At 37.6% G+C, this 27,355-nt stretch overlaps 1 protein-coding gene and 1 pseudogene across 3 annotated transcripts; one reads left to right on the top strand and one right to left on the bottom strand.

The window, feature by feature from the left end:
- Window positions 1–3,167: 3,167 nt before the first annotated feature.
- On the bottom strand, window positions 3,168–3,251 carry LOC120890990 (U6 spliceosomal RNA; annotated as a pseudogene).
- A 6,905-nt stretch (window positions 3,252–10,156) lies between these two features.
- Spin2b (spindlin family member 2B) lies at window positions 10,157–12,123 on the top strand. 3 transcript variants are annotated; one of them, XM_078034796.1, is made up of 2 exons: window positions 10,157–10,478; window positions 11,175–12,123. In XM_078034796.1, the coding sequence occupies exon 2, from the start codon at window positions 11,177–11,179 to the stop codon at window positions 11,951–11,953; it is 777 nt and encodes a 258-aa protein (XP_077890922.1). In that variant the 5' UTR covers window positions 10,157–10,478; window positions 11,175–11,176; the 3' UTR covers window positions 11,954–12,123. The 3 variants fall into 3 exon arrangements, with proteins under 3 accessions (XP_077890922.1, XP_077890921.1, XP_077890920.1); XM_078034795.1 differs by having other exon boundaries at window positions 10,157–10,483; XM_078034794.1 differs by having other exon boundaries at window positions 10,157–10,495.
- The last annotated feature ends 15,232 nt before the right edge of the window (window positions 12,124–27,355 follow it).

Raw genomic sequence — 27,355 nt, 5'->3', positions numbered from 1 at the left:
TGCACAAATAGCTGAATTGTTTTTAAAACAGTTAGAGGGATTAGATCCCAAAGGATTTGTTCAAAGTCTTACCCATACAGCTGGAGGAGTGGGAATAGTGTTATGCCTAGTTATTATCCTTTTTGTAATAACATATTGCATGTGCATAAGACCATCTCAAAACTCTATATTAACTTTGTGGAAAACTGTTTTAGAAAAACAAAAGAAAAAGGAAGGAATTGTTGGGGTTTGAGTGTGCAGGGTTTAGCTCCCTCAGGCCTGACATTTTGCAAGAGCTGTGGCTGTGATTTCGGTCAGCTGAGGCAAACCTCAGCTAGGAGGAGGAAAAGTTCTCTTCCCCTTATCGCAAGTCACAAGTTCTGCAGGGTTTGGCCAAGAGGAAGAAGCTTCCTGCATACTTGACCTGGGAACAGTACATTCTAAAGAAGCAAATACATCCTCAGGGGATTAGATAATGTCTACAAAGAACTTTAAGAGGGTACTTATCAAATGAACAGGAACAATCTGAATTTAGCTCTGTGTACCCGCTGAGGCATGATATTTGGGCAATGTGGGAAAAGTGTTACTGAAGAATCGCTTGCTTTGTTAGAAGAAGAATATAAAAGGAGCTTGCAAATAAACCTCAGCATGCAACTGCAATTGCTGCCTTGGCTCTGCATCCCCTGTGTCCTGGTTATTTCACGACCCTTACCCAGGGACCCGAATGCTCTAGATGTTCACAGAAGAGGGGTGTTGTCTCAGTAAATAAAGGATTTGGAAAGGAAGATAAAGCCTTAAGTCTGATTAAATCAGGTTGTCAGGAACTAGGATCTTCTCACCTTCCTTTTTGTTCTTCACATAATAGAATTATCTTTTTAAAAATGGAAACCAGATTATGTCACCCTCGTACATAAAATACCCCAAACATTTACTCTTACAGTTGATATACAATCCAATCTTCATGTCCTAAAAGCCCTAGATCATACATTCTCAGCAACAATGGCATTACCTCAAGAAGGAGAAATTTGATCCTTGTCATGGGAAGTAAAAAAAAGTTTTAGGTAAAACAATGGTTGGTAGCTGTCCAAAGCTCAGCAGTATCTGACAAAACCTTATTCCATAGAATTTAATTACTTTCATTAAATTTTCTTATTATGAGTAGAATTGCCATTAAGCTCATGTAACATACACAAAATATCACAAAACTAGTGCTACAAAATTATGAGAAATAAATGGTTGTGATTGGAGAACTCATGCTTGAAGACATACATCAAGAAGAGGTCTATGTGTACCCATTGACAGTTACTGACTGACTGTATGTTTGATCCTCAGTGTCCTTTTATGTGACTTGGACTTTCAGAATTAAATACAAATAATTTATATTTAATTACATGGATGTTATTTAATTTATTATTATAAATAATACTATAAATGTAAAGTACTGCAAAGAAAAACAAAGTTGATAATATATGAATATCTAGCAGTGAGTTAAAACTTATTTTCTCATATCAAGCAAGAGTTAAGTACATTCACTAAAACTATTTTTTGAGACTTTAGTAAAATTTTTCAGTTTTTTGTTTTTGCTTAAAAATAATTTGAGTGATTTTTAAAATTGATTACATTGCTATTATATACTTTTATAAATTGCTAATTATAGACAATTTGATATGCTATAATTTATGTAAGTAAATAAATTTCATTAAAAGCCACTCAGGAGGGCTGGGCTGTAGCTCAGAGTCAGAGTGCTTGCCTTGCACATGTGAGGCACTGGGTTCAATCCTCAGCACCACATAAAAATAAACAAATTAAATAAAGCCATGCTGTCTGTCTACAACTACAAAAAACAATTTTTAAATCCACTCAGGAAATATATGAAATTAGACATCAATAGTTTTAAATTTATAACTTCTATCTTCATGTTTTACTCATTTTTATTCCTTGCTGTTTCATGTGAAAAAAACACAGACACGCATGCATTTTTTAAATAGGTATATAGCACATCGGTGGTATTAAAATTTCATGAGAAAAATATTTTAATGACTCTCTAGTGGAGAGAGGATGATAATAAAAATAGAGTTGTAAAGCACTGTTCTAGATGATCTTATTTTTTTTCTGAGTGAAATAAACATGGTCTGCTTTTCACTATGTACTACAGTCACAGTAACATTCTTTGTTCTCAAAAGCAACAAGTTCTTTTGTACCTCAAAGTCTTTGCACTAGATTTCTTAATCCCAGAGATTATTATAACCTTTCATAACTGGTAGATTTCAAGTCTTGCCTCAAATGTCACCTATTCAAAGATTTCTCTCCCTCTAATCTATAACCCTGGTTTTCTTCCACATAGTACTTATCACTATGTGAACTTATTTGTAGTAAAGATTATTTCTTTATTTTCTGTTTTACTCAGCTAGAATATGAACTCTGAATGTAGGAACACTCTCTGTGTCATTCATTTTGTTACCTTAGTACCTAGAAAAGAATCTAGAATATAAGAGGTACTCAATTAATATTTGATAAATAAATAAATGATTGCATGAAAACTTTATATTTTCAAATAAATGTTTATAGATCCATTTTGAACTTTTTATTTCTGTATTTGCCAGAGATTTTGTTTCCAGTTGTTTAGTATTTTTTCATAAAGCTTAGGTTTGGACATATCTCCTACTAATCTGTTTTCTACTTCATCAGTCTCCGCAAATAGTAGTTATTTTATTTAATATTCCTAGGTGTCTGTAATAACAATTTCTTGTTCATTTTTAATGAAAATAGTCATCACTAGAAATTTGTCTTTGAGTAGAGTGCTGGCTATAATCTACACAGTTTAACATGTTGTATTTTCATTGCTGTCATTTTTCAAATTTTCTGGGTTTTTAATTCTTTTTCTTTTTTTGATCCAAGAGCTTTTTAGAGGTGTGCTAAAATGTATGAATATTGGGTGGGGGACCAGATAAAGAAACATATATATATTCTTAAATGAAAGACAGTCTACTTCAATTTATAAAGATATTTTATGTCAGCAAAGATAGCTATGAGAGGATGAATGTAGCAGAATTGGGTGAATACAGAGATATCTACCATGTAAGCTAAATAAGCAACATCAACCTTGTAATCAATGAAGTGAAAAGTGTCAAAACTGGATTTCATTCATATTTTTAGGTGCAGCATGTTTTTTTTAATTTGTTCTTTTAAAAAATATGGAATACTTCACAAATTTGTGTGTCATCCTTCTCTGTATCATTCCAATTTTAGTATATGTGGGCTGAAGCAAGCACTGCAACATTGTTTGCAATAGCAAGATAAATAGAAAAAAGCTCTGAATAGCTATCAAGAGAATACTTGAATATATTGTGCTATATGTAGGATATATTATGTAATTACAAAAAGAATGTTTTAGAGCTATAAGATTGACTTGTTGCAAATGTGTATAATGATCCCACTTATGTTCAAAAGTGAAAAAGACTTCTAAAATCGTACATTTATGTTTATATTTATATATTATTTTTAATATCATAGAAGAAGGTTTAGAAGAATACATACCAGGAACTTAATATTGGTTAAGTGTGGAAGTCTTTGGAAGTTGCAAAGAGAAAAAGGAAAAGAAATAGAAGGAATAGAAGAAGATTATTAGTCTATTTTTTTCATCATACATATTTTACTGTTATGAAATTTATAGTAGCCATATACAGTGGCACAAGCCTGTAAACCCAGCTACTCAGGAGACAGGAGAATCCCAAGTTCAAGATCAGATTGGGCAAGTTACTGAAACCCTGTCTCGAAATAAAAAATAAAAAGGGCTGGAGATGTAACAAAGTGGTGAAACATTTGCCTAGCAAGTGTGAGGCCCTGGATTCAACCCCCAGTACCACAAAAAAATGCATAAATAAATAAAAATGTAAAAATGAATATTAAAGTAAGCTGTATTAACTTTTGATAATTGGTAAGACAAATCTAATTAATGCATAAATTTTGTAAATGAATGATTAGAATTTAATTTTTTCTCATGAGAATAAATATCAGGGTAATTTCTTTTTCTATGACATAAATCTAAAGTATATAAAAAACATACTTGAAGTGGAGAGAGACTGGAGTCAGGTTGCTTACCTCTTCCTCTGAAGGGAATATAAGAAGCTCAACATTTGTTTAAGGAGTTATTTGCTAATCTTATTGCATTTTTCCTCATAGATTAAAATTGTTTCCTCATGCTTGTTTTTCAGCTAACTCTTTATACCTCATCTACAATGGAACGTGGAATTGTTTTATGCCTTAAGGCAATGCTCCATGTCCTGACCTTGTGAATCTCTGAGAATGTTTTGTTCTGTATAACTTAAAGGTCTAATGGTATGATCTGGGAATACTGTGCCTTTTCAGTCTGGAGATACTTCACCATTTAAGATGCTTCCAACTCCAGTAACAGAAAATCCAGACTATAACTACTTTAACTATAAAGAAACCTGTTACTTCATAACTAGGAGTCAGAAGTAGAACTCCAGAAATATTATAAGCAGCAGCTAAATGATATGATCAAAGGTCTCAAAGTATTCCTATTCTCTCCTCAGCCATCTTCATTATGTAAGTTTTTTCTCAGGCTGGTTACAGTAATTCCAGAGGAAAAAGACATATGTGCTGTCGTTATAAACAGGAAAAGTAAACAAAATTTCCTGTTGGCTCTTTCTTAGAAATAAATTTTTTCTCAGAAGTCCTCTAGCAGACATTTTTCATAAGTCATGTTTAATTGGCAAGTATTGCATCACAAGCCTGATGCTTAACCAATGACTTGTGGGGGAAGTAACATCACCATAATTAGCTTGGAAAAACCTTGGAGTGAAGAAATATTGGAAATCAGCAGTCAAGACCACCTATAGTAAAAAATTTCATTAATACAGTTTCCCACTTTTGCTTAGCTTGGCTCCATTCTCTTCCCTGTGATGCTTTCAATTTCAGTCTCCAGAAGATGGTAAAGGTGAATAGAGCAGGGCCTCATATCTTTTCAGGTTCACTCACATCAAGAGAAAAGATCACCTGTCTCATGCAGAGTTCATGCAAAATATCATTGTGCCTCATTGTCTCTAAGTCAGGTGCTTCTTCTTAAACCAATCAGGCTAACAGTAATGCCGTGGTCTAACAGGTCAGGCCTAGTTTGTTTCTCAGAGGAAAATTGTGACACTATTTAATGAAATATGATTGGATGCTACAATACAAACTGACACCTATTACAATTCATACATTTTGCAGTTCAGCATCTATATAAATTTTTCTTGCCATATATACAATTTAAAAATGTCTCCAGTGTTTACTTTTATCAACTGTTGATATAATATGAATTGTTACCTGCCGCAGTCTGGCTGGGCACAATTCAGGAGCCACTTGTCAAAAGAAACTAACTTTATTTTTAGAACTACAATCGCCAAAAAAACAGCTCCTCAGGAAAAAACCCTCAGAGCCCAACTGCCACCACGGGCTTCCACAAGCCTCTCCCCCCCCACACCAGTCTCTCAACCTCCCACAATCCTCCTGCTCTTGAGGCCGATTGGCTTTTATCAACTGTTGATATAATATGAATTGTTACCGACTCTTTGGGAAATATCCTTGCAAGAATAACTGCTATTTTTTAAACTTTCGGAGCAACAGATTAATTAGACTGTTGTTAACTTTAAATAAATTGAATATTATAGTGTGTGCCAGTGAACATGCCATAACATATCCAACATACTGTTGATGGAAATTTGGATGATTTTCAGTTTGAAGGTATTGCAAGTAGTTGAAGAAGCTTTTTTAGAAAACTTTATACAACTTTCTTAAAGCATGATTAACATATGAAAACTTTCATTTCACAAAGTTACTAAAAAGTTACTGTATACAACGTGATGATAGACACATATTTTATCATAAACAATGGTGTTTGGAATGTTAGTACTAGGAGACTAAACAATTCAAAATTGTTTTCCTTTTATGGAAACTATTGAACATGGACAAAACTATTTTTTTTTATTTTAACCAAGCTTTTATTTTTTCTTCCTCTAACTTTATTACATGGGATTATTACTTCATGATCTATACACACATGCATATTAGTATGTACTTCATTAATCTTTCACTTCATGAATTCTGATCATCTTTTGTTTCTCGTAAAACATTTCAAATGTATCTCACAATTACAACTGACTTGTTGAATATTACATATTTTTCTATAATGCTGTGGACAAAACTAACAAAGGGTGTATATTCATAAGAGAACACAAAACATCTACATTAATTTTCTTTCAGTGGACATTAAAGGTACTTGAAAGCAGAGTCAATTTTACAGAGTAAGAAAAGGAAATTCCGACAGAGTCTCTGGAAAGCGTTCTAGTACCATTTAGAAATCAGAGAGACTTTCTAACAGCTCTGTCCATGAGTTAGGTAGTCCTTGATTTAAAAGAGCAAATAAGCAGTTTGAGAACATTTCAACAGTGGAATAATTTTTCGATGTCAGGGTTTATTTTCTGTGTCCAGTCATTTTTTTGCAAGAAGTGGAGACCAATAGAATGTTTTAAGTAGTCAAACTACAGAAATATTCCTTAATTAGGGTGAGGAAAACTACAAGAAAGTAGTGCCTCCTTAAAAATGTTTTAAAATTGTAAGGGTCCAGCGAACGTCTGAGGAAGAGACCACCAAGAGACCAACTCATGCAACCGCAGAAGGGGGTTTATTGAGAATCCAGCACGCTGGGGCTCCGAGCTCACTCAACAAGGGAGAGCAGCCCAGAGCCCCGAGCAGGGGTTGAGCAGTGCTTAAGTACACTTTTTGGAGAGGGCAGGAACTTTACATACGTCATGGTCCCCTTTAACAAATCATTATACACCACGGGAAAATCAAACAACAATTCCTGAACATGATTAGTATATTCATTGGCGGGAACAGGTCGGGGGGGAGTGATAGGTTAATCCTAAGGAGGGGATACATTTAAACTGATTGGTTTGGGCCCTGAATGCCTACGTGCCAAGCTGCACAGGGTCCTAGGTTATTAAACAACTAAATGGTCAGGGGAAATATCTACTGGGAAGTCCCGGGAATTGTCCTAACAGCTACAGGAATTTCAGGTTTTGGGTGTAGCATAGGAACTTAACAATACCTGGTCCTTTACATTTTAACTCAGGCTTTGCAGCTTAGAAACTTTACAATGCCCGGTCTTTTACACTTTAACTTCAATTTCTTTTACTCTTACAAAATCATAGATATAGGACTAGAGTACTTATTTTAGTGATACTCATATAAACTAAAAATAAAAATTAAATTATGCTGAGGGCCATTGCCAAGTAGGAATGACGCATCGAAATTTCCTTGCCAGCATACCCCATGTTAAATGGACTTGCCTTGGAAAGGTGACCCTACTCAAGGACCAGGGTGGATCCAGGTTTAAGGTGTATCCTGCAGGTTTTAGGAAGTATCCCAGTTTAAGATAATCTGGGTTTAGGGAAGTTCCAGGTTTAAGGTTATTGCTGCTGGGAATAGGGAGTTCCTGCTGCCTGAGTTCCCATTGAGTTCTCGTGGAATGGAGAAAGTATTTGGGACGTGAATTGTGCGGGCAGAAATTGGATTTCCCCAGAACGTGTTTGTACAGGGCCGGTGTGAGTTCGGAAATAAAGAATTGCTGTTTGAATCTACAAAGCTGTGAGTGGCTCATGATTCTGTAATTATACAGTAGTTTTAAAAGAATTACTTAATAAATTTACTTAATAAATAAATTATTTAAACCAGAATTTCTAGAACCCATAGTAAATTGTATTATAGAAGTAAAACATATGTAATTGTTTTTTCTAGCTTTATGAACCTTAAAAATATATGAATAACTACAAAAATATTCTTACTGACATTTTCTTTTTTAATTGAATTTATTTTTTAAATACACGATAGTAGAATGCATTACAATTCTTATTACACATAGAGAGTACAATTTTTCATATCTTTGTATGTTCATGCCAATTCATGTCTTTATACATGTACTTTGTTTTTTTGCATTACAATTCTTATTACACATATACATACCACCATTTTTCATATCTCTGTTTGTATATAAAGTAGATTGATACCCAATTCAAGTCTTCAAACATGTACTTTGGATAATGATGTCCATCACATTCCACCATCCTTGCTAATCCCCTGTCTCCTCCCTTTTTCTCCCACCCCTCTTCCCTATCTAGAATTCATCTATTCCTCCCATGCTCCCCCTTCCTACCCCACTAAACAATTCAAAATAGTTTTCCTTTTATAAAAACTATTGAATATGGACAAAAATATTTTTTTCAAAAACTCTTAAAACAATCTGCTCAAAGGCATCTAGAAATCAAAAACATGGGGAATAATAATTCAGGTAAGATAGAGGGAAAACAAGTCTAAGAGATGAACAGGGAATGTAGTGTATGATCCTTCAATCCTGGAAAAGTTTACCCATCCTAGAGGGAACTGGTAAAAGACTTAGAAGCAAGGATTTTGACTGCTTTTTATACCTATTGATACAGTAATTGCAGTATAAGGCTTTGGTAAACCCCTTTCACTTTTTGTTAAGATTCAACAGTAGTATCCCCTAAGTAAAGGTTAACCAGAACTAAACAAACTCCCACAGGATAAACAGTATATCACCCAATTATTTGCAATAAAAATGACATGAATATTCATTCTCATTAGCAGTAGATGTAACCCTATTTTCTTTTTTTTTTAAAGAGAGAGTGAGAGAGGAGAGAGAGTGAGAGAGAGAGAGAGAGAATTTTTAATATTTATTTTTTAGTTCTCGGTGGACACAACATCTTTGTTGGTATGTGGTGCTGAGGATAGAACCCAGGCCGCACGCATGCCAGGCGAGCGCGCTACCACTTGAGCCACATCCCCAGCCCCCCCTCTTTTCTTATACCCCATGAAACTAAGTAATATTTTAAATTTTTTTCATACTTTAGCTGTTGAAACAAAATTATTATTGATCTTATTTTCCATTTTAGGAATTATTTTATTGGCTTAAGCCTAGATGTTTTCTTAATAGACAACCTTTCCTCTGATTCGGATGCTATAAGTAATTATTAAACATTCATATGATTACATGGTTTGGGGTTATTTTCTTGTGTTCTGTTTTATCTTGCTGCATTTTACATTTAAATAAATCAAATATTGAGGGGGGCCCTGCTGCCCTTGAGGTGGGCACAAATTTAGTATTCTCATTTTCCCTATTTAAAGACTCATTCCAACATTTCTTGAAGAACGTCCAGTCTTTCTCCACTGATTTATAAAGCTTTCATTTTTCCCTATTCTCATAGTTATTTTTCCAAAAGTTTTCCATTACTATAAATAGATCTGATTAGTACTTACTGTGAAAATACTCTCCCAAGTCAAGTAATGGAAGAAAAAACAAATTTTAGATCACAGTAAATTTCAGTTTAATGGATCAAAGGCAATAAAACTGGTGATAGATAATGAATATTTGAAAAGTGAAAACAAAAGAATAGTTTTTAAAATATCTAACATCCAGAGAAAATGCTTATTAAATGTGGAAAAGGATGTGGTACGAAAATTCACAAACAAAATAATCCCAGTTTTGAAAAAGCGTAAGAAAAAGGAAACAGAAATAATGAATATTAATATACTGTGAGATAAGAGAATGAGAGGATTTATGTTGATTATGTTATTCTTCGAAACAGTTTCCTGAAATTATACATTGCTCACTTTATGCATGCAATTACTTTTCAGTAGAAGAGGAAAAGATACAAAATTCCTCAAGAGTAAAGGCAAGGAAAGTTCAGTCGGAAAAAATTATGTACAGGCTACTCCAAAATGTCAGAATAGGCACTAGCTCATTTCTCTCCTCCAATCCGTTTTAAACAACAGGAAAGTTAATTCTTGTATAAAGAATAACTTCAAAAGGGTACTGGGAAAAAAGAAAAGAGGGGAATTCCTGGAAGATGAAAAGCAGATGGGAAATGGACACGGATATAGTGGAAGAAGAGGTAGCAATAAGAACCAAGGGCTTTGAAATGGGAGGCTAGGGAGACCAGACAGTAGAAGGAAGGTTCAGGACCCAGAACCTCAAGCTTTGGCTAAGAGTGGAGCCCAAGCTAATTACTCCCCTCTGGACACTAGGCAATGTCGGGCTTAGGAGCTGCGGTGGGGGTGGGAGTGTTTGGCAGGAAGGGGAGGCCTCTCTCCTGGCAGGAAGCTGCGCTACGGAAAGAGGGAGGAGACTGCGGCGGCGGCAGCAGCTGGTGGAAGCCCAAGGTGGCAGAGGGGCCGCCACCACCAAGGGGAAGGCAGAGGGCCCCCCGAACCCAGCACCAGCAACGCCGCCGCCCCCTTCGCCTGCCCCGCCGCCCTCATAATACTCTCTTCGCCTGCGGATCCTCCCCTCGCAGCTCTGGCAAGCACTCACTCGACTGGTCGCCCGCGGATCCTCCTTCTCCACGGGCTCTTAGCAGAGGCAGCAGCGAGGTGTCCGATTTGGGCACGTGAGGCCCGCGATCTCCGGCGGTGGACGCCAGGCAGGGCAAGGCCATTGGTGGGCGCCAGAAAGGAGGGAGGGGGATGGGATGGAATCTTGCAGGAGATAAGGGTAGAGGTGGGCGCCAGGCTGGCGTGGGGGAGTGTGCGGTGGGCAACAGGAGAAAGGGGGTGGGTGCCTTAAGAGCCAAGCAAGGATTTGGAAGTGAGCACAGGAAAGCAAGGAAGGTGGATACAAGGGAAGCCGCTAGGATAGGCGGGGGGGCGTGTGGCCAGCAGTCTGGGGCGCTCAGTGCAGGCGGGCACTGGGTGCCAGACAAGGTAGTGGAAAGACAGACGCTTTGCAGGGGATCTGGAGTGGGCACCAGTGGCAGGTGGGGGCGGGGGAACTGGACGCTGAACCAGGAGGAGGTAGCCCTTTCCCTTCTGCAGAGTTCCTAATCCCAGGCAGCACTCCAGCCACTCCAGCCCTTCCCCTCAACCTAAAGGAACCTCAGAGAGAGAGAGGGAGAGGGAGGGAGGAGAGAGAGAGAGAGAGAGAGAGAGAGAGAGAGAGAGAGAGAGAGAGAGAGAGAGAAGAAACACTGCAGGCACGCAGCCAGGATTCCCAGCATTGCTGCCAGGCTCCTGGGGAAATTTTAGGCGCCTGTGCAGGGTACATAGAGACATCGCTATGGGAGAAGTTCACCTTATGGCATATTGGGTATCTGTCTCTATTCTCTGTCCTTTCCCTGCAGGCATGAAGACTCCCAATGTACAGGAGGCCGAAGGGCAACAAACCAGGGCAGCTGCAGGAAGGGCCACTGGGTCTGCAAACGTGTCCAAGAAGAAAGCTTCCCAGAAGAAGCACAGGGGCAGACCCTCATCCCAGCCCCGCAGGAACATCGTGGGCTGCAGAATTTCCCATGGATGGAAGGAAGGCGATGAGCCCATCACCCAGTGGAAGGGAACTGTTCTGGATCAGGTGCCTATAAACCCCTCTCTTTATCTGGTGAAATATGATGGAATTGACTGTGTCTATGGCCTGGAACTTCACAGAGATGAAAGAGTTTTGTCTCTTAAAATTCTTTCCGACAGGGTGGCATCATCCCAAGTTAGTGATGCCAACCTTGCAAATACCATAATTGGCAAAGCAGTGGAACACATGTTTGAGGGTGAGCATGGTTCTAAGGATGAATGGAGGGGGATGGTCCTAGCCCAAGCACCTATCATGAAGGCCTGGTTTTATATTACCTATGAGAAAGATCCTGTCCTGTACATGTACCAGCTTCTAGATGATTATAAAGAAGGTGACCTCCGTATCATGCCAGAGTCCAGTGAGTCTCCTCCAGCAGAGAGGGAGCCTGGAGGAGTTGTAGATGGCCTGATAGGTAAACATGTGGAATATACCAAAGAAGATGGCTCCAAAAGAATCGGAATGGTCATTCACCAAGTGGAAGCCAAACCCTCTGTGTATTTCATCAAGTTTGATGATGATTTCCACATCTATGTCTATGATTTGGTGAAAAAGTCCTAACTCTTAGGGTAAAATGTGCCACAGCTTTGGAAATAAACGTATAATTTGTAGACACTCTAAAAAAATGCTGCTTTTCAGTGTATTGAAAGTTTAAGGGTCCCTGAAAACCCAACGTTTTGCCAGCATAACTGTTGTTTTGTGCTGAAAAATACAAGTTTATGTGGACATGACATGCTGTGTGTAAGCACTTTGTCTTGTTGAAAAGATTGAGTGTGTTTGGTGGATGGGGCACGAAAGGAAGGAACAGCTGTCAATTCAGGCTGTGAATAAGTGCAGCTAGTATCATAATCACTCATCTAAAAATGGAACAAGACTTAGCTGGTCTGATCTGGTGGGGAGGGGAAAGGACTAATGATGGGCTGTGGGGGATGGGAGAGGAGGAGTTGTCTGCTTAGGAAGAGGTACAGAGGGGCCAAAAACTTGGGAAGCTCCCTGCGGGAGGGATAGGCTTCTGGAAGGGAACCATCCCATCTGGAAGGGAGTGAAGGATGTCCAAGAGTGAGATCTTGAGGCTTAGAGTAAATCACTCAGAGTAAATTGTGTAGAGAGGGACCCAAAGAAGCTTAGAAGTGGTCCAGAGTAAGGGAGATGGGAGGAGGCCAAAGGACACACAAAAGGAAGGTCTCTGCATGGGTTGCATGACCAAAAGTGGTGGGGAAATTGAGGAAGGAGCAATTCGAAGAGGAAAGAATGACTGAGGAAATGAAAATTGGCGGGTGGGGGGCATGAGCAGGTCCTATGAAGGATGGAAAAGGCCAGGAAATGTTAGATCCCTGGCTGTATCCATTTTGCCCTCCCTGGCTCTCTGCACAAAGAAAGTGGCAACTGTCAAAGAAAGCAGATGCATTGGAGATTCCCTAGAAGGGCATTGTGACAGGGATGGATGACTCAGACAACTTAAGGGGAGCCAAGTTTATAACTATAAAGCTTTTCTTGTTTCAGGGAGTTTGTGCCACAAATGTCCAGCAGAACCTCAGCCCTCAGCCTAGACACACTAACATGGTGCTCCATAAACCTGGGCAGTGAGAAAGTATTTTATCCAGAAAAATGGAACCTTGCTGAAGCCAGGTACAGCAGTCCCACCACTGTTCTTCCTCCTACAGGAATGTTCCTTGCCTCCCTAGAGAGGAGGAGCATCAGAGGATTGAACCTAATGTCTCTCCAGGGCATGGCGAGTACTTCACTATCCATGCTTCTTTCAACAGCTGTCTGAAACCACACAGGTGGCAGCAGCCCATCCTCCACCCAAGGGAGGCCCTCTTCCCTTAGGAGCCCCATTCTGGCTATACTCCACACAAAGCCTGTGGCTACTGACACTACATTGGTGCTTCCTGGCCATCTTGTCCCCTTTAAACTCATGGGGAGCTGTGATGGAAATTTGTACAGCTCTCCTTTTGTTTCCAGGTGATATTGATGCCATGGTTGGTTGGGCTGGAAGTTGTGATTTTGTACAACTAATTGCTTGGACTGTATAATGCCGCATGGAAGGGTTGTGGTTGGTGGAGGAAAAGAGGAGTGACAACTGCAATAAAATCCCTCACAACTGTGGTGTCCAGCTCATGGGTCTGTGTCCTTTTCTTCTTCTTTGTCTTGTCTTTACCTAGTCCTCCTGAAGTCCCCCTCAAAAGTCTTTCTTTGGCTTCTGCACTCCTGCCCCTCACTGGAGTGTATGGTGTCCCTCAAGAAAGAGCGATGGTCTATCACTGCTACCCAGGCTTTCTTAACTCCATGCATCCTGGGGTAGAGTGGAGCTTCCAGGAGTTGAAAGAAGGTGGCAAACCCAGCTCATTCTCTACCCAAAATTGACCTGCAGCTGAGTGCCTCAAGAATTGCACAAGGCAAGCCCACCTCGCCTTAGCAGGGATGAACTTTCTTTCATACAATTTCATCCAGCCAACACCAGCAGGCTGCCAGGGAACGATGTCAGCCAGCGGTCTCATTTTGTTTGTGTTTGTATTATTTTATTCTCCTTTAAATTACATACTTTGGACATTTGAGGACTTTGCATAATGTAAAGCCATTTCTGGCCTCTCCTGAAAACCCAGACAGACAAACAAAAAACAACTTATTGGGGTCTACATTCCAACAAGGATACTAGGAGCCAGGTGTGAGGTAGCACTCAACCCGTTTTAAGCTCAGAATCCCTCTCCTGATGACCATCCCACACTGGCCTGTGTCTCTCTAGCAAAATGCTCAGGGGACACCTGGAGACATTTTCATTTATGATGGGGCTTGACCCGTTGAGGCTAGACCCAGGGAAATCTATCCTTCTTTTTTTTTTTACATTTGTTTTGCTCCCATTTGCTTTTTAATTCTCTGCCAGGCCCTCTTCTATGCACAGATTCTGATACAATAGAAGCAAATAAAAACTCTTACTCTCACAGATTTTTCATTTTAGTCTGGTAGGGAGGCAGTCGCCAAGATAAATTAGTAAATGTAAAACATTTTCATAGTTACCAGTGCAAAGAAGGAAATATATAGCAGGCAACAGGGAAATGAAATTGAAGGCAGGAGTTTACAGACTCCCTGAGAGCTTGACTTTTGAGTGAGGATCTGGAGGGTATTGGAGAATTAGCCCTGTAGTTTTCTGGAGGAAGTAGCTTTCAAACAGAAAGATTGACCACGTGTAGGCAGCTAGGGAAAGGGTCTTAGAGAAGAAAAAGAGAAAGAGATGAATGCTTATCCATAATGGTGGGGGGGGCATGGGAAGAATGGAGGAACTTTGGATTGGGCAAAGGGGAAGGTTGAGAGGGGAGGGGTCATGGAGGTAGGATTCATGGTGGCATCAGTACCCTAGATACATGTATGATTGCAGGGATGTTGCATGTCTATATCGTGTACAACCAGAGAATTGAAATGTTGTATTTCCTTTGTATGTGATGATTTGAAATGCATTCTGGTGTAATGTACAACTAAGATGAACAAATAAGAAAAAGAGAGAGAAAGAGATTTGGGAAAACAAATTTCTGACCCTTTGTGTTCCTAGCCGACAGTTTCTTAACTGCTCCTAGCAAAAATCAACTGCAAAATGTTCTTTAAAGCACTTCCTCTTGTGCTAAGAAACCTTCACCCCCACCCTTATATTAATGAACGCTTATAAATTATTATCTCCAAGGTTTGCTGAAGAATACACAATGGAGAGTTGGTTGTCCCCTTTCTGAAATCTGTACTTTCATGCCATCTCACTAATCACCTATAGGAACAGATCAAGCCTATAGAAACCAGTAGACAGAAGAAATTCACCATTACCCTCCCTTGGAATCCTGCCTCCTACTGAAAAAGCCTTTTCTGCTTTAAATAAATCTTGCTACTCTGCCTCCACTTGTCTGTGGATCTGATTCTTTGAATTAGCTAGTCAACCCACCTGTCATCACGTGTTACAGCATTCCAGGTAGAGGTATAATGAATTCTGTGGCCCAATTCAGAAGAAGACCTGGTTTATTTAAGGAGGAACAGGCAGAATCATTATAGCTGGAGCTAAGTGAGCAATGTAGAGAATAGTAAGAGGTTATTTCAAAGGGGTAATGGAGATCTGAGAGTCAGATAGCTTAAACCCCTGCAGGGTGGAATGCAGAATGGAATTTGGCTTTTCCATTGAATGTAATGGGGAGCCATTCAGCTATTTATAGCAGAAACTTGACATGATTTTTCCCATATTTTAAGGGGATTACTTTGGCAACTCTAGTGATAGTCTATATGGCGTGTTTAGATGGAAAGTAGATATCAAATATACCGGTGGAATAGAAGAGTGACCTAGAAACAGATTTACATCTGAGAAACTTGAATTCTAATAGAGATGATATTTCAGATCAGTAATGAAAATAATTTTATTTAAAAAATGATTAATTAAATATACAACTAGAGATACGAAAAGTTGTGCTCTATATGTGTAGTATGAATTGCAATACATTCTGCTCATTTATTTTTTTAATCAATAAAAAAAGAAAATCTTAAAAAAATGATTAATTGATCATCCACATTTACAATATAAATTTACTTAAACTTGTCATCATACTTTACACATGAAATAAATTTCAGATCAATGAATATATGGAAATATTACCATGGATCCTATTAATTTTTATAACTAATATATGTTAATATGTTTAAATTAATTTAAAGAAAATTACACAAATTGTATAGCAACACATTTTTAAGCATTAATCACCAATAAAAATAATGTTGTTAAAAAATGCCAAAACTTTTAAAGTAACATTATACAACATTTACTTTTAGAATATAATTGGAGCAAAGGTTCATTCTTTTTTTCCTTTGGAACTGAGAAAGATTATGCTTAAAGTCACAAAATGCAGAAACTGAATAAAATGTTGACAATATTTATTATATTAAAATATGCACCACCCTATTTGCAAAAGTTGACCTGTATATAGTAGTAAAAGTAAGATTAGTATACTAACTTTGATGACTTAAATTAATAAAAAGAATAGCATAGATTATGATTTAATGCAAATGACAAATACAAATTGGGCAAAAAAATGAAACAAGAAACCACATGGTTGAAAAAAATTATTAATTTATTCTATTCCCCATTACTTACTCTGCATTTTCTATATGTTATCTTCTAACACATATCATTTACTTAGTTCATTTATTGTTTTTTTTTCTCTTTCAGAATGTCAGCTTTGTAAGTACATGAATTTTCTTTCTCTATGTTTTTTTATGTATCCAAGTTCTTAAAATGGTACCTTGTATAAATATGTGCTCAGTAAGTATTTTACAATTTTATGAATCTCACAGTGTCCAGGAAAATGGAAATCAAAATGACATATGCAGCTAGGTTCAGTAGTGCACACCTGTAATTCCAGCAACTCAGGATCCTGAGGCATGCACTCCTGTACATGTTCAAGACCAGCCTCAGCAATGAAGAAGACCTTAAGCAACTTAGCAAGATCCTGTCTCAAAATAATAAAAGGTCTAGGGGTTTAGCTCATTCTTGGGTTCAATCTCCAGTACCAAAATTTTAAAAATGAAATATTTTTTCATATGGATCGAATCAACATGTATGAAGTTTGAAAATATGCATTGACAACCTGGTCAACAATTCAGAGATCCTATGCATGGGTGAGAGATTAAGTTGGAGATAAATTAGTCATTATCTAGTGAGTTTGGAGGTTGACATTTTCCATCAATTTCACTCTTACATTGTTGAAACACAATTCTGCATGAGTCTCGTGTTTTTGTACATCTTATAAGCAAAGAATTATTTATTCTTTGCTTTTTTCTATCTTTTAAAGGATGTTTGAGTAACAAAAATCTTTGTAAAGGTCAAATGTTCTCTCTGATTTGTGTATGCTAACCTACAACAAGGGAGGGTGGGGAGGTGAAGAATAAAAAGTCCATTAGATTAGGCAAAGGGAAGGGAGCGGGGAGGGGAATTGGAAAGACAGTAGAATTAATTGCTCACAAATTTCCTAGCCTCGCTGGGGAGATAGCTCAGTTGGTAGAGTGCTTGCCTAGTATGCATAAGGCCCTGGGTTCAATCCCCAGCACCACCACCAAAAAAAAAAAAAAAAAGGAGATGGAAGATGTGGGGAAAAGGGTACACTTGTACACTGCTGGTGTGACTGCAAATTGGTGAGGCCAATTTGGAAAGCAGTATGGAGATTCCTGGGAAAGCTGGGAATGGATCCACCATTTGACCCAGCTATTGCCCTTCTGGGACTATTCCCTGAGGATCTTAAGAGAGCCTACTAAAGGGATTCTGCCACATCAATGATCATACTGGCACAATTTACAATAGCTAGACTGTGGAACCAACCTAGATGCCCTTCAATAGATGAGTGGATTTAAAAAATGTGGCATTTATACACAATGGAGTACTACTCAGCACTAAAAAGACAAAATCATAACATTTGCAGGGAAATGGATGGCACTAGAGCAGATTATGCTAAGTGAAGCTAGCCAATCCTTAAAAACCAAATGCCAAATGTCTTCTTTGATATAAAGAGAGCAACTAAGAACAGAACAGGGAGGAAGAGCATGAGGAAAAGATTAACACTAAACAGAGATGAGTGGGGGGAGAGAAAGGGAGAGAGAAGGGAAAGCATATGGAAATGGTAGGAGACCCTCAATGTTACACAAAATTACATATAAGAGGTTGTGAGGGAATAGGGGGGGAACAAGGGAGAGAATTGAACAACAGCAGATGAGGTAGAGAGGGAAGATGGGAGGGGAGGGGAGGGGGGATAGTAGGGGATAGGAAAGGTAGCAGAATACAACAGTCACTAATATGCCATTATGTAAAAATGTCAGTGTGTAACTGATGTGATACTGCAATTTGTATTTGGGGTAAAAATGGGAGTTCATAATTGAGTCAAATGTATGAAAGATGATATATCATGAGCTTTGTAATGTTTTGAACAACCAATAAAAAAAATAAAAATAAATTAGAAAAAAAAATTTCCTAGCCTCGTATTTGAATACATGACCAGGGTAACTCCACATCAAATATGACCACAACAGTGGGAACCTAAATAGAATAAATTAATATGTATGTATATTCTACTGTTATGTACAACTAAATTTTTTTTAATTTAAAAACTGTAAAATAGAGATATTGATTCTAGAGCAAATGTAGAAATTCTTACTTCAATGTAACAAATATGTCTCTTTTTAGAGTAAAAAGAAGATTATTTATTGTCTAATATAAAATATAAAGTACCTTAAACTGAAATTTCCTCTCCTCTAATGAAATCTACTACATATGTCAGCTGCCCATTTCACATCACTCTATGGCAAATAGGGCTCAGGAATCCAGGATAGATGTTGATCTTCTAGCTATTGCTTTTGTCATGAATAATAAACTATTAATAAGGTAAAACTGAGGTTGTGGTTTTAGTGTATCAAAAAGTAGATTCAAAGAGGCTAGAACTTTACCTTGTTTCTTGCTTACTCAGTTCTAGGTGAGAACATTTATCCACCAAGCCATGGGTTAATCTCTGGCCCCACTATTTTGACAAATAGTAGTGATATTCATCCTGAATTGACATAAGTTTTTTGTCTCCTTTCAGGCAACAGTGACAGAGACATACAACAACACTGAGAGTAAAAGGAGGGAAATAATAAGGACTATGATCAGAATACTAGTAAATCATTAGAACATATGCCGGTTCACTTGGGCAACAAGAGGACCAAGCAAATGATGCACATAATTATAGCAGCTCAATTCACAGTAGCTAAACTATAAAACCAACAAAGTGTCCTTCAATAGATGAATGGATAAATAAAATGTGGTATATATAATTAGTGGAATATTACTCAGCTTTAAAAAAGAATGAAATTAAGGCTTTTGCCAGTAAATGGGTGGAGTTAAAGAATATCCTGCTAAGCAAAATAAGCCAATCCCAAAAAACCAAAGGCTGAATGTTTTCTCTAATATGCAGATGTTAATTCACAATAAGAGGGGCAAGGAGCTAGAGAAGAATAGCGTTAGGTTAGATTAGGTAGAAGGAAGTGAAGGGAGGGAAGAGGAGGGTATGTGGGGATAGGAAGGATAGTAGAACAAAACAGACATTATTACTTTATGTATATATGTGACTGCATGACCAATGTGACTCTACAACATATATACTCAGAAAAAAAATGAGAAATTATATCCCATCTATATATGATACATCAAAGTGCATAAATGCATTATACTGCCATGTATAACTAAGTAAAACAAATTTAAAAATTAAAAAGAAAAAGAATGTAAACAATGAGTCTGTTCATGACTCAACCCAATCTCAAATATTCATGTGAACCTTAGATATATTAGGAGACAATTGTAAATAACTCAAAGGAATTTTTTTGCAGTGGTACTGGCTCCTTAAAGGAGTTTTGACACTCTTGGATGATTTCTAAACTAATTAAAATCCTGTGTCCCCCACAGGTGAATCATTTCATGGTATATGGGCTCTTTCTGTCAGAGAATGGGTTTACAATGATGGCAAAGTCACCTGCTGATGCATGAAAAATTTACTCATAATTTTTTATGAGTAATATCACCATTTAAAAAATACTCCTAGCATGAATATCTAAATTGTGTGAGAAAACTGTTATCTTGTTCCACTAAATTATGATAAATTTCTCAAATAAGCTTTCTGCTATGTGAGTCAAGTTAACCAGACTTTGTAAAGCTTACCATTTTAAGTATAAAGTATTTATTTATGACTGCTGAGGAAAACATTCTTTATGGTTGAAACATTGTGTCCTCAGTAGATGAGTCATTTCATATTATGTGGGTTCCTTCTGCCCCATCAGCAATTGGGTAATCTGAAAATGCTAGAAGTTCAATATGTTGAGAAACAAGAAGTCACTATAACACACAGTGGTATAGTGTGGTCATTGTGAAGCCTTTCTAATGCTACTTTCTAATGCTACTCAACCATAGCTAATATAAGGGAAAAAATGGTTAGAGATTGGGACCTAGGTCTCTCTGTCCCCCAAAAAGATCAAATTCCATGGGCACACATGTGAGCAGGCCAGGCAATTGCAGTGTGGAGAAAAAAAAATATTACTTTGTTAGATATGGGTGTCAAAGTTATTGGACTCATATAAGGTAAAGTCATCCAGAATCAAGAAACAGTTTGTCTGCATTTACAGTGGAAAAGGAAGTTAATATGATCTTGTGAGTAAACATTTTATGACAATTCTGCACTCGTTTTTTCTGGCTTTCTAAAGTAAATCTTTTTGATCCAATTAATGATAATAAAATTCCTATAAAATACATTCTTTTGAGTAATATTAACAGGCCCAACTTATTTATTTCAGTGGCAGAACATCAGTTATTTTAATTTTTAAAAATTTTTTAATTTTTTCTTTTTAGTTATATATAACAATAGAATCTATTTTGATATATTTATACAAACATGGAATATATCTTATTCTAACTAAGATTCCAGTCTTATGGATATATGTGATGTTGAGATTAACTGTGGTGTATTCATATATGTACATGGGAAAGTTATGTTTTTATTAGTGTATTAAAGTTATACATAATAGTGAGATTCATTTTGACATGCATAACCATATATTCATGGAATATTATTTGCTCTCATTTCAGTCCCCTCTTTCCTTCCCTTTCTCCTGCCCCATACTCTCCTTCCTCTACTGGTCTTTGTTCTATTATTTGTTGTTTATAATTGGTGCTTTATAGATAATCATAAAGGTGAAATTCACTATGGTGTATTCATATATGTACATGGCATTATTTGGTCATTTTCATTCCACAGTTCCTCCCTTTTCCCATCTTTCTTCCCTCCCCCTTTATCCCCTTTCTCTACTCCACTATTCTCTCTGTTATTCTCATGGGATCTCCTGCTTTTGTTCTTTATTTTGCTCTAGTTTCCACATATTAGATAAAACATTGGACCTCTGACTTTCTAAGTCTGGTTTACTTCACTTGACATAATGTTCCCAGTTCCATCCATTTGTCAGCAAATGCCATAATTTCATTCTATTTTATGGATGAGTAAAACTCCTCTGTGTATATATACCAGATTTTCTTTATCCATTGATCTGTTGATGGGAAGCTGGGCTGATTCCATAACTTAGTTTTTTAAATTGTGCTGCTATAAATATTGATATGCCTATATCAATATAGTATGCTGATTTTTGTATCTTTTGAATAAATACTAAGGAGTGGGATAGCTGGGCCATATGGTAGTCCCATTCCCATTCTTTTGAAGAATCTCCATACTCCTTTCCAGAATGTTTGTACTAATTTTCAATCCCACTAGCAATATTTGAGGGTACTTTTTCTCCACATCTTTACCGGCATTTATTATTATTTGTGATTGCCATTCTAATTCTGCACTCAGATGCCTTCAAATCTGAATATATACAAAGATCTGATGCTTATATTTTCCTGTCTCAAAAGTGCCAGATGAAATTTTACCCCATGCAGAGAAGTGCTAGTGGGACACAAAAATTTCTTTCCCCTTAGCCTCCCTATCTTTTCCTGAATGTTCCAACACAAACAGTATAGAATCACAGGAGGAAAAATGTAAAGCAAAGTCCTTATTAAATATTTCAAGGAGGCATTGGTAATAAGAGTGGCAAAATCTCTAACAGAGTAGCTTTGTCTACACAGTGTAAATTTTTAAAAGGAGCTGAAGAGTTGCACTGGATTGTTGTTAAATAAATTCAGTGTCATCCTAGGTGTTACAGACATTATGACTCTGAATCTATTCTAAAAACTGATGGCACATGGTACATGTTTGTTTGAATACTGGCAACACCTTATTTCCCATACTACTGGCATATATACATATTACAATCTGCTCACAGTTACATAACAAGTCTTCTATTATGGGACAACAAGGCTTGCTTATTAAATATAAATAGTATTGCCGAAGTCTGGCTTGGCACAAATCAGGAGCCACTTGTCAAAAGGAAACTAACTTTATTTTTAGAACTACAAACGCCAAACAAAACAGCTCCAGGGAAAAACCCTCAGAGCCCAACTGCCACCACCGGCTTCCACAAGCCTCTCTCCCCAACACCAGCCTTTTCCTCCCACAATCCTCCTCCTCTTGAGGCCGATTGGCTGGGTTGCGTGGGCAGAGCCAAAGAAGTCACCCAATGAGCAGCTCCGTGGAGGAGCCAATCAGCTAGATGTTGCTGGGGCAGCTGTGAGCCAATCATCAGCTGGCAGTCTGAAGGGCAGGGAAACAGCCCAATGAACATCACCGCAGAGGAGCCAATCAGCTAGATGTTGCTGGGGCAGTCTGAAGCTTGCTGGCAGCTGGAAGTTTGCTGGGGCCCCTTTGGCTGTGGCTCTCAACATCTCCCCCTCTCTGTTTAAACAACAAGCATGTGGCTTATGGACCGTGCCTGCCTTAGGTTGTCCAATACATATGGTCCTTACCCGTCTTCGGATGAGCTGACCTCAGGGCGTCAGCCTCCTGTCTTAGGTTGGTACCATTGTAATTGGATCTTACCCGTCATTGACTACCGGTCCAGTACAGCCACACCTGTGGAGAGGTCTCAGCGGGGGGGGGGGGGGGTGAGGTTCTTTGCCTCACCTCTGTTGACCCCCAAATTTTAGCTGAATGATCATGACAAGCAGAAGGGAGGAAGATATACCAAGTCAATTGACGGCTCCTTTTGGGAAAATTGTACCACCGATGATATCATCAGCAAAAATATCCCAACACTACACAAGTCGCTGCACCAACAGATAGTTCACAATGCATACAAGTTAAAATTTTACTTGATATTGTCATAGTAGCACACAGGCTTTAAATGAAAAAGGGTCTGTTAGCTTTTGCATACAAACTCTACTTCCCACTCTGACATTTAAACTAAAGATTTTGTCTAAAATAAGGTCCTTGTGGAAATTTGACTAAATGCAGGGCTTTGTTCACTGATAATCTGGAAACTGATGGTGTCCAATGGACTGCTTCATATATTTAATATGTGCCAGTATATGCAGATTGAAAACAGATATGAGTGCTCTCCTTAGTTGCCATGACTCAAAGGCCATTTTTATAAGTCCAGGTCATAGTCCTCTAGAAGTCTGGTATACTTTATTGACTCATGGGATATTGGCAATGATCTACACATTTGACTTGCTTTTTGGAAAACTACAGTATTACAGACTAAAGATACCTCTCTTTGGGAATACAAACTACAGAACCAAATTGCTGCTGATGTTATTCTAACAATCTGACTCATTCATGTAAATGATAACCACAGTAAAAGAACATTTCCTGATGTGACTTAAATCAAGCTGCAGGCTGAGAATGTTCTACCTAAATTGCTGCAATTCCTGACTATTCATCACTATCCTGGATATGACAACATAATCACCTTCACAGACATGTTCAAAGTAAAGGAATCTGTCTCTAGTACATACCAAACATGAATTTTTCCAAACTTTATTTCCAGTGAGAGTTTCCACATTGCATGCTATTATGGTTTAGATGTGAGGTCCACCCCACCCTGGGCAAAAGCTCATGTTAGACAATGTAGCAATGTTCAGAGATTAAATGATTTGGTTTTGAGAGTTTTAACCTAATAAGGGTTCATTAAAATTAAATTATCAGGAGACTGAGTCAGGAAGATCTCAAATTCAAAGCCAGTCTCAGCAACATATCGAGACCCTAAGCAACACAGCAAGACCCTCTCTCTAAATAAAATATTTAAAAAGGAAACTGGGGATATAGCCCAGCAGTTAAACGCCCTTGAGTTCAATCCCTAATACCAAAAATAAATTAATTAGTTAAATTAATCAATGTGATAGATTAACAATTTGAAAGAACTATTGTACTAGGTGCTAACTGTGGGCAGGTGGGGTGTAACTGAAGGAAAGTAGGTTACTGGGAGCATGACCTTGAGATTAAATTTTGTTTCTGGCTTTCCTCTTCCTCTTCTTCTTATTCATCTTCATCATGGTCATCATTGTTGTCTTCATCTTCATCTTCCTGTTATTCCTCTCCATCTTTGTCTTCTTTGCCTTGGTCTTCTTCATCTTCATCTCCTCCTTTTTCTTGTCCTCCTCCTCCTTCTCTTCTCCTTTCTTCCTCTCCTCCTCTTCCCTCTCATTTTTTCCTTCTCCCTTCTTCATATTCTCTCTCTCTCTCTCTCTCTCTCTCTCTCTCTCTCTCTCTCTCTCTCTCTCTCTCTCTCCCTCTCTCTCTCTCTCTCCCCCACCCCTGCCCCTTCCTGCCTGTCATGAGCTTTACAGTTTTTCTCTGCCTTGTCCTCCCACCCACATGTTCTGCTTGGCCCAGAGCAATAGAGTTGGTTGACCATGGACATAGACCTCTGAAACCATGAGTCAAAATATACTTTTCCTCCTGTAAGTTATTCTTGTCAGGTATTTTGGTCATAGTGAGGAAAAGCTGATTAATACTTGTGTTGCTTTTCCACCCCCACTATGCCTAGCACATTAACTACAATAAGGTATTTATCTCCTCTAGGGTTTACTAGCTGCGACTCACCACTGTTGAAGATATTCTAGATTAATTGTGCCGCTGTTCCAATCCAGTGAGCCAACCCTGGATATAACATTATGGTCCTTGATACTAATATGGTCATGCTTTTATCACTGCAAATGATGTACTTTGGATCATATAAGTCAATCAATATGAGCTAATAATAAAGATAATCATGAACAGACCATGTTATTTACCACATTTAAGCACCTGGCATTTCTTAAAGAGCTTCATTGACATATATTTCACACTATATAATTCAACAAAGTGTACAATTCAAAGTTTCTTAAATATATAAATAAGTGCAACTATCATCACAGCCAACTTAGATTATTTTCATTACCTTGAAAATCCTATCCTAAGAAACATCTAATTAATTCACTTTCTGATTATTATATATTTGCTATTTTCAATATTGCATATAAATAGAATCATAATAATTGGCCTTTGTGACTGGTTTCTTTTGATTGATATGTTGTTTTTACGTTTAGCCATGCATGGAGAACATTCCTCATTTATTTTCATACCTGAGCAGTAATCCATTGTATGTATGCTATAGTTGGATCTTGAATATCCCCCAAATACCCATGTATTAAAGATTTAGTACTCAGAGCTATTTGAACTAGTAGCACATCTTATGTTATTGGGAGCATGTTCCTGAAGATGATAATGGGATCCCAGTTTCTTCCTTCCCTTCTTTTTCATCCATCATGCATTCCAACCACTTCCAAAACTGTGAGCTAAAGTAAAACTAGCCTCTCTTTAAATTTCTCTATCTTAGACATTTGCTACAGTAACAGAAAGGTGACTAACACAGTAGCTATATCATATCTCGATTATCATTTAACTCTTGATGGATATTTGAGCTATTCTACATTGAGAGAATATGAGTAATGCTGCTACATGCATTTGGGAACATTTTTGGACTCCTATTCTTAGGACATATGTTTTATTTCTCTCAAGTATATATCTAGGGAGGAATTATTGGGATATATGATACTTCTATTTTTAATTATTTGAGGAATTGCCATAATGTCTTCCAAAGTGGCTGTGGAATTTTGCATTCCTTTTAGGGGCTTGTGAGAGTTCTGATTTCTCCAAATCCTGAGCCATTATTACCTGATCTTTTTTTTTAAGAGAGAGAGAATTTTTTTAATATTTATTTTTAGTTTTGGGCAGACACAATATCTTTGTTTGTATGTGGTGCTGAGGATTGAACCCCGGGCTGCATGCATGCCAGGCAAGCGCGCTACCGATTGAGCCACATCCCCAGCCCAATTACCTGACCTTTTAATTCTTGCTATTCCAGCATGCATGGTATGTTATCTCATTGTATTTTGATTTGCATTGCTCTGGTGACTAATGACAATAAACACTTTTTTGGATCCTATCTGCTATTTCTATATCTTTAGAGAATTGTCTATTTAGGATTTGTGCTAATTTTGGCTTGGTTGTCTTTTTGTTGTTGAGCTTTAATAGTTCTAGATACAAGTTTGTTATCAGCTATATGATAAGCAAATACCTTATCCTATTTGTAGGTATTCCTTTCACTTTATTGATATTCTACTTTGAAATCTAAAAGCTTTTCATTTTTATAAACTCCATTAAATCTAGTTTTTAATAGCTGAGTATCCATTAACAAATCCAAGATTATTAGATATTTACACTGTTTTCTTCTGAGAGTTTTGCTGTTTTAACCCATACACGTAGGTCCTTAATCCATTTGGAGTTCATATTATTTTGGGGAAGATAAGTTCAGACCTCATTGGGTTTTTTTAATTATCCTTAATAGTTATATATAACAGTAGAAAATGTTTTGAAACATTATACATATATGGACTATAACTTTCCATTTTTCTGGTTGTATGTGATGTAGAATTACATTGGTAGTATATTCATATATGCACATAGGAAAGTAATGTCCAATTCATTCTACTATCATTCCTATTCCCAACCCCCTCCCTTCCTTTCATTCTCCTTTGTCTAATACAAAGTACTTCTATTCTTTCCTACTTGCCCCCCCCATATCGTGAGTTAGTATCAGCATATTAGAGAACATTCAGCTTTGGTTTTGGGAGATTGGCTTATTTCACTGAGCATGATAGTCTCCAGTTCAATTCATTTACCACCAAAGCCATAATTTCATTTCTCTTATGGCTGTGAGCATTGCATTGTGTATATATATACCAGGTTTTCTTCATCTATTCATCTGTAAAGGGTACATACACTGGTTCCATAGTTTAACTATTATAAATTGAGCTGCTATCTACATTGATGTGGACATGTCACTATAGAATGCTGATTTTAAGTCCTTTGAGTATAGATGGAGGAGTGAGATAACTGGTTCAAATGGTAGTTCTATTCCCAGTTTTCTGAGGAATCTCCATACTGCTCTCCAGAGTGGCTGCACCAATTTGCAGTACCACCAGCAATGTATGGATGTACCTTTTCCCCAACATCC

The sequence above is a fragment of the Ictidomys tridecemlineatus genome, chromosome X, assembly GCF_052094955.1.
Source record: "Ictidomys tridecemlineatus isolate mIctTri1 chromosome X, mIctTri1.hap1, whole genome shotgun sequence".
NCBI classification, from domain to species: domain Eukaryota; kingdom Metazoa; phylum Chordata; class Mammalia; order Rodentia; family Sciuridae; genus Ictidomys; species Ictidomys tridecemlineatus.
This window is presented reverse-complemented; position numbering and strand designations above follow the sequence as displayed.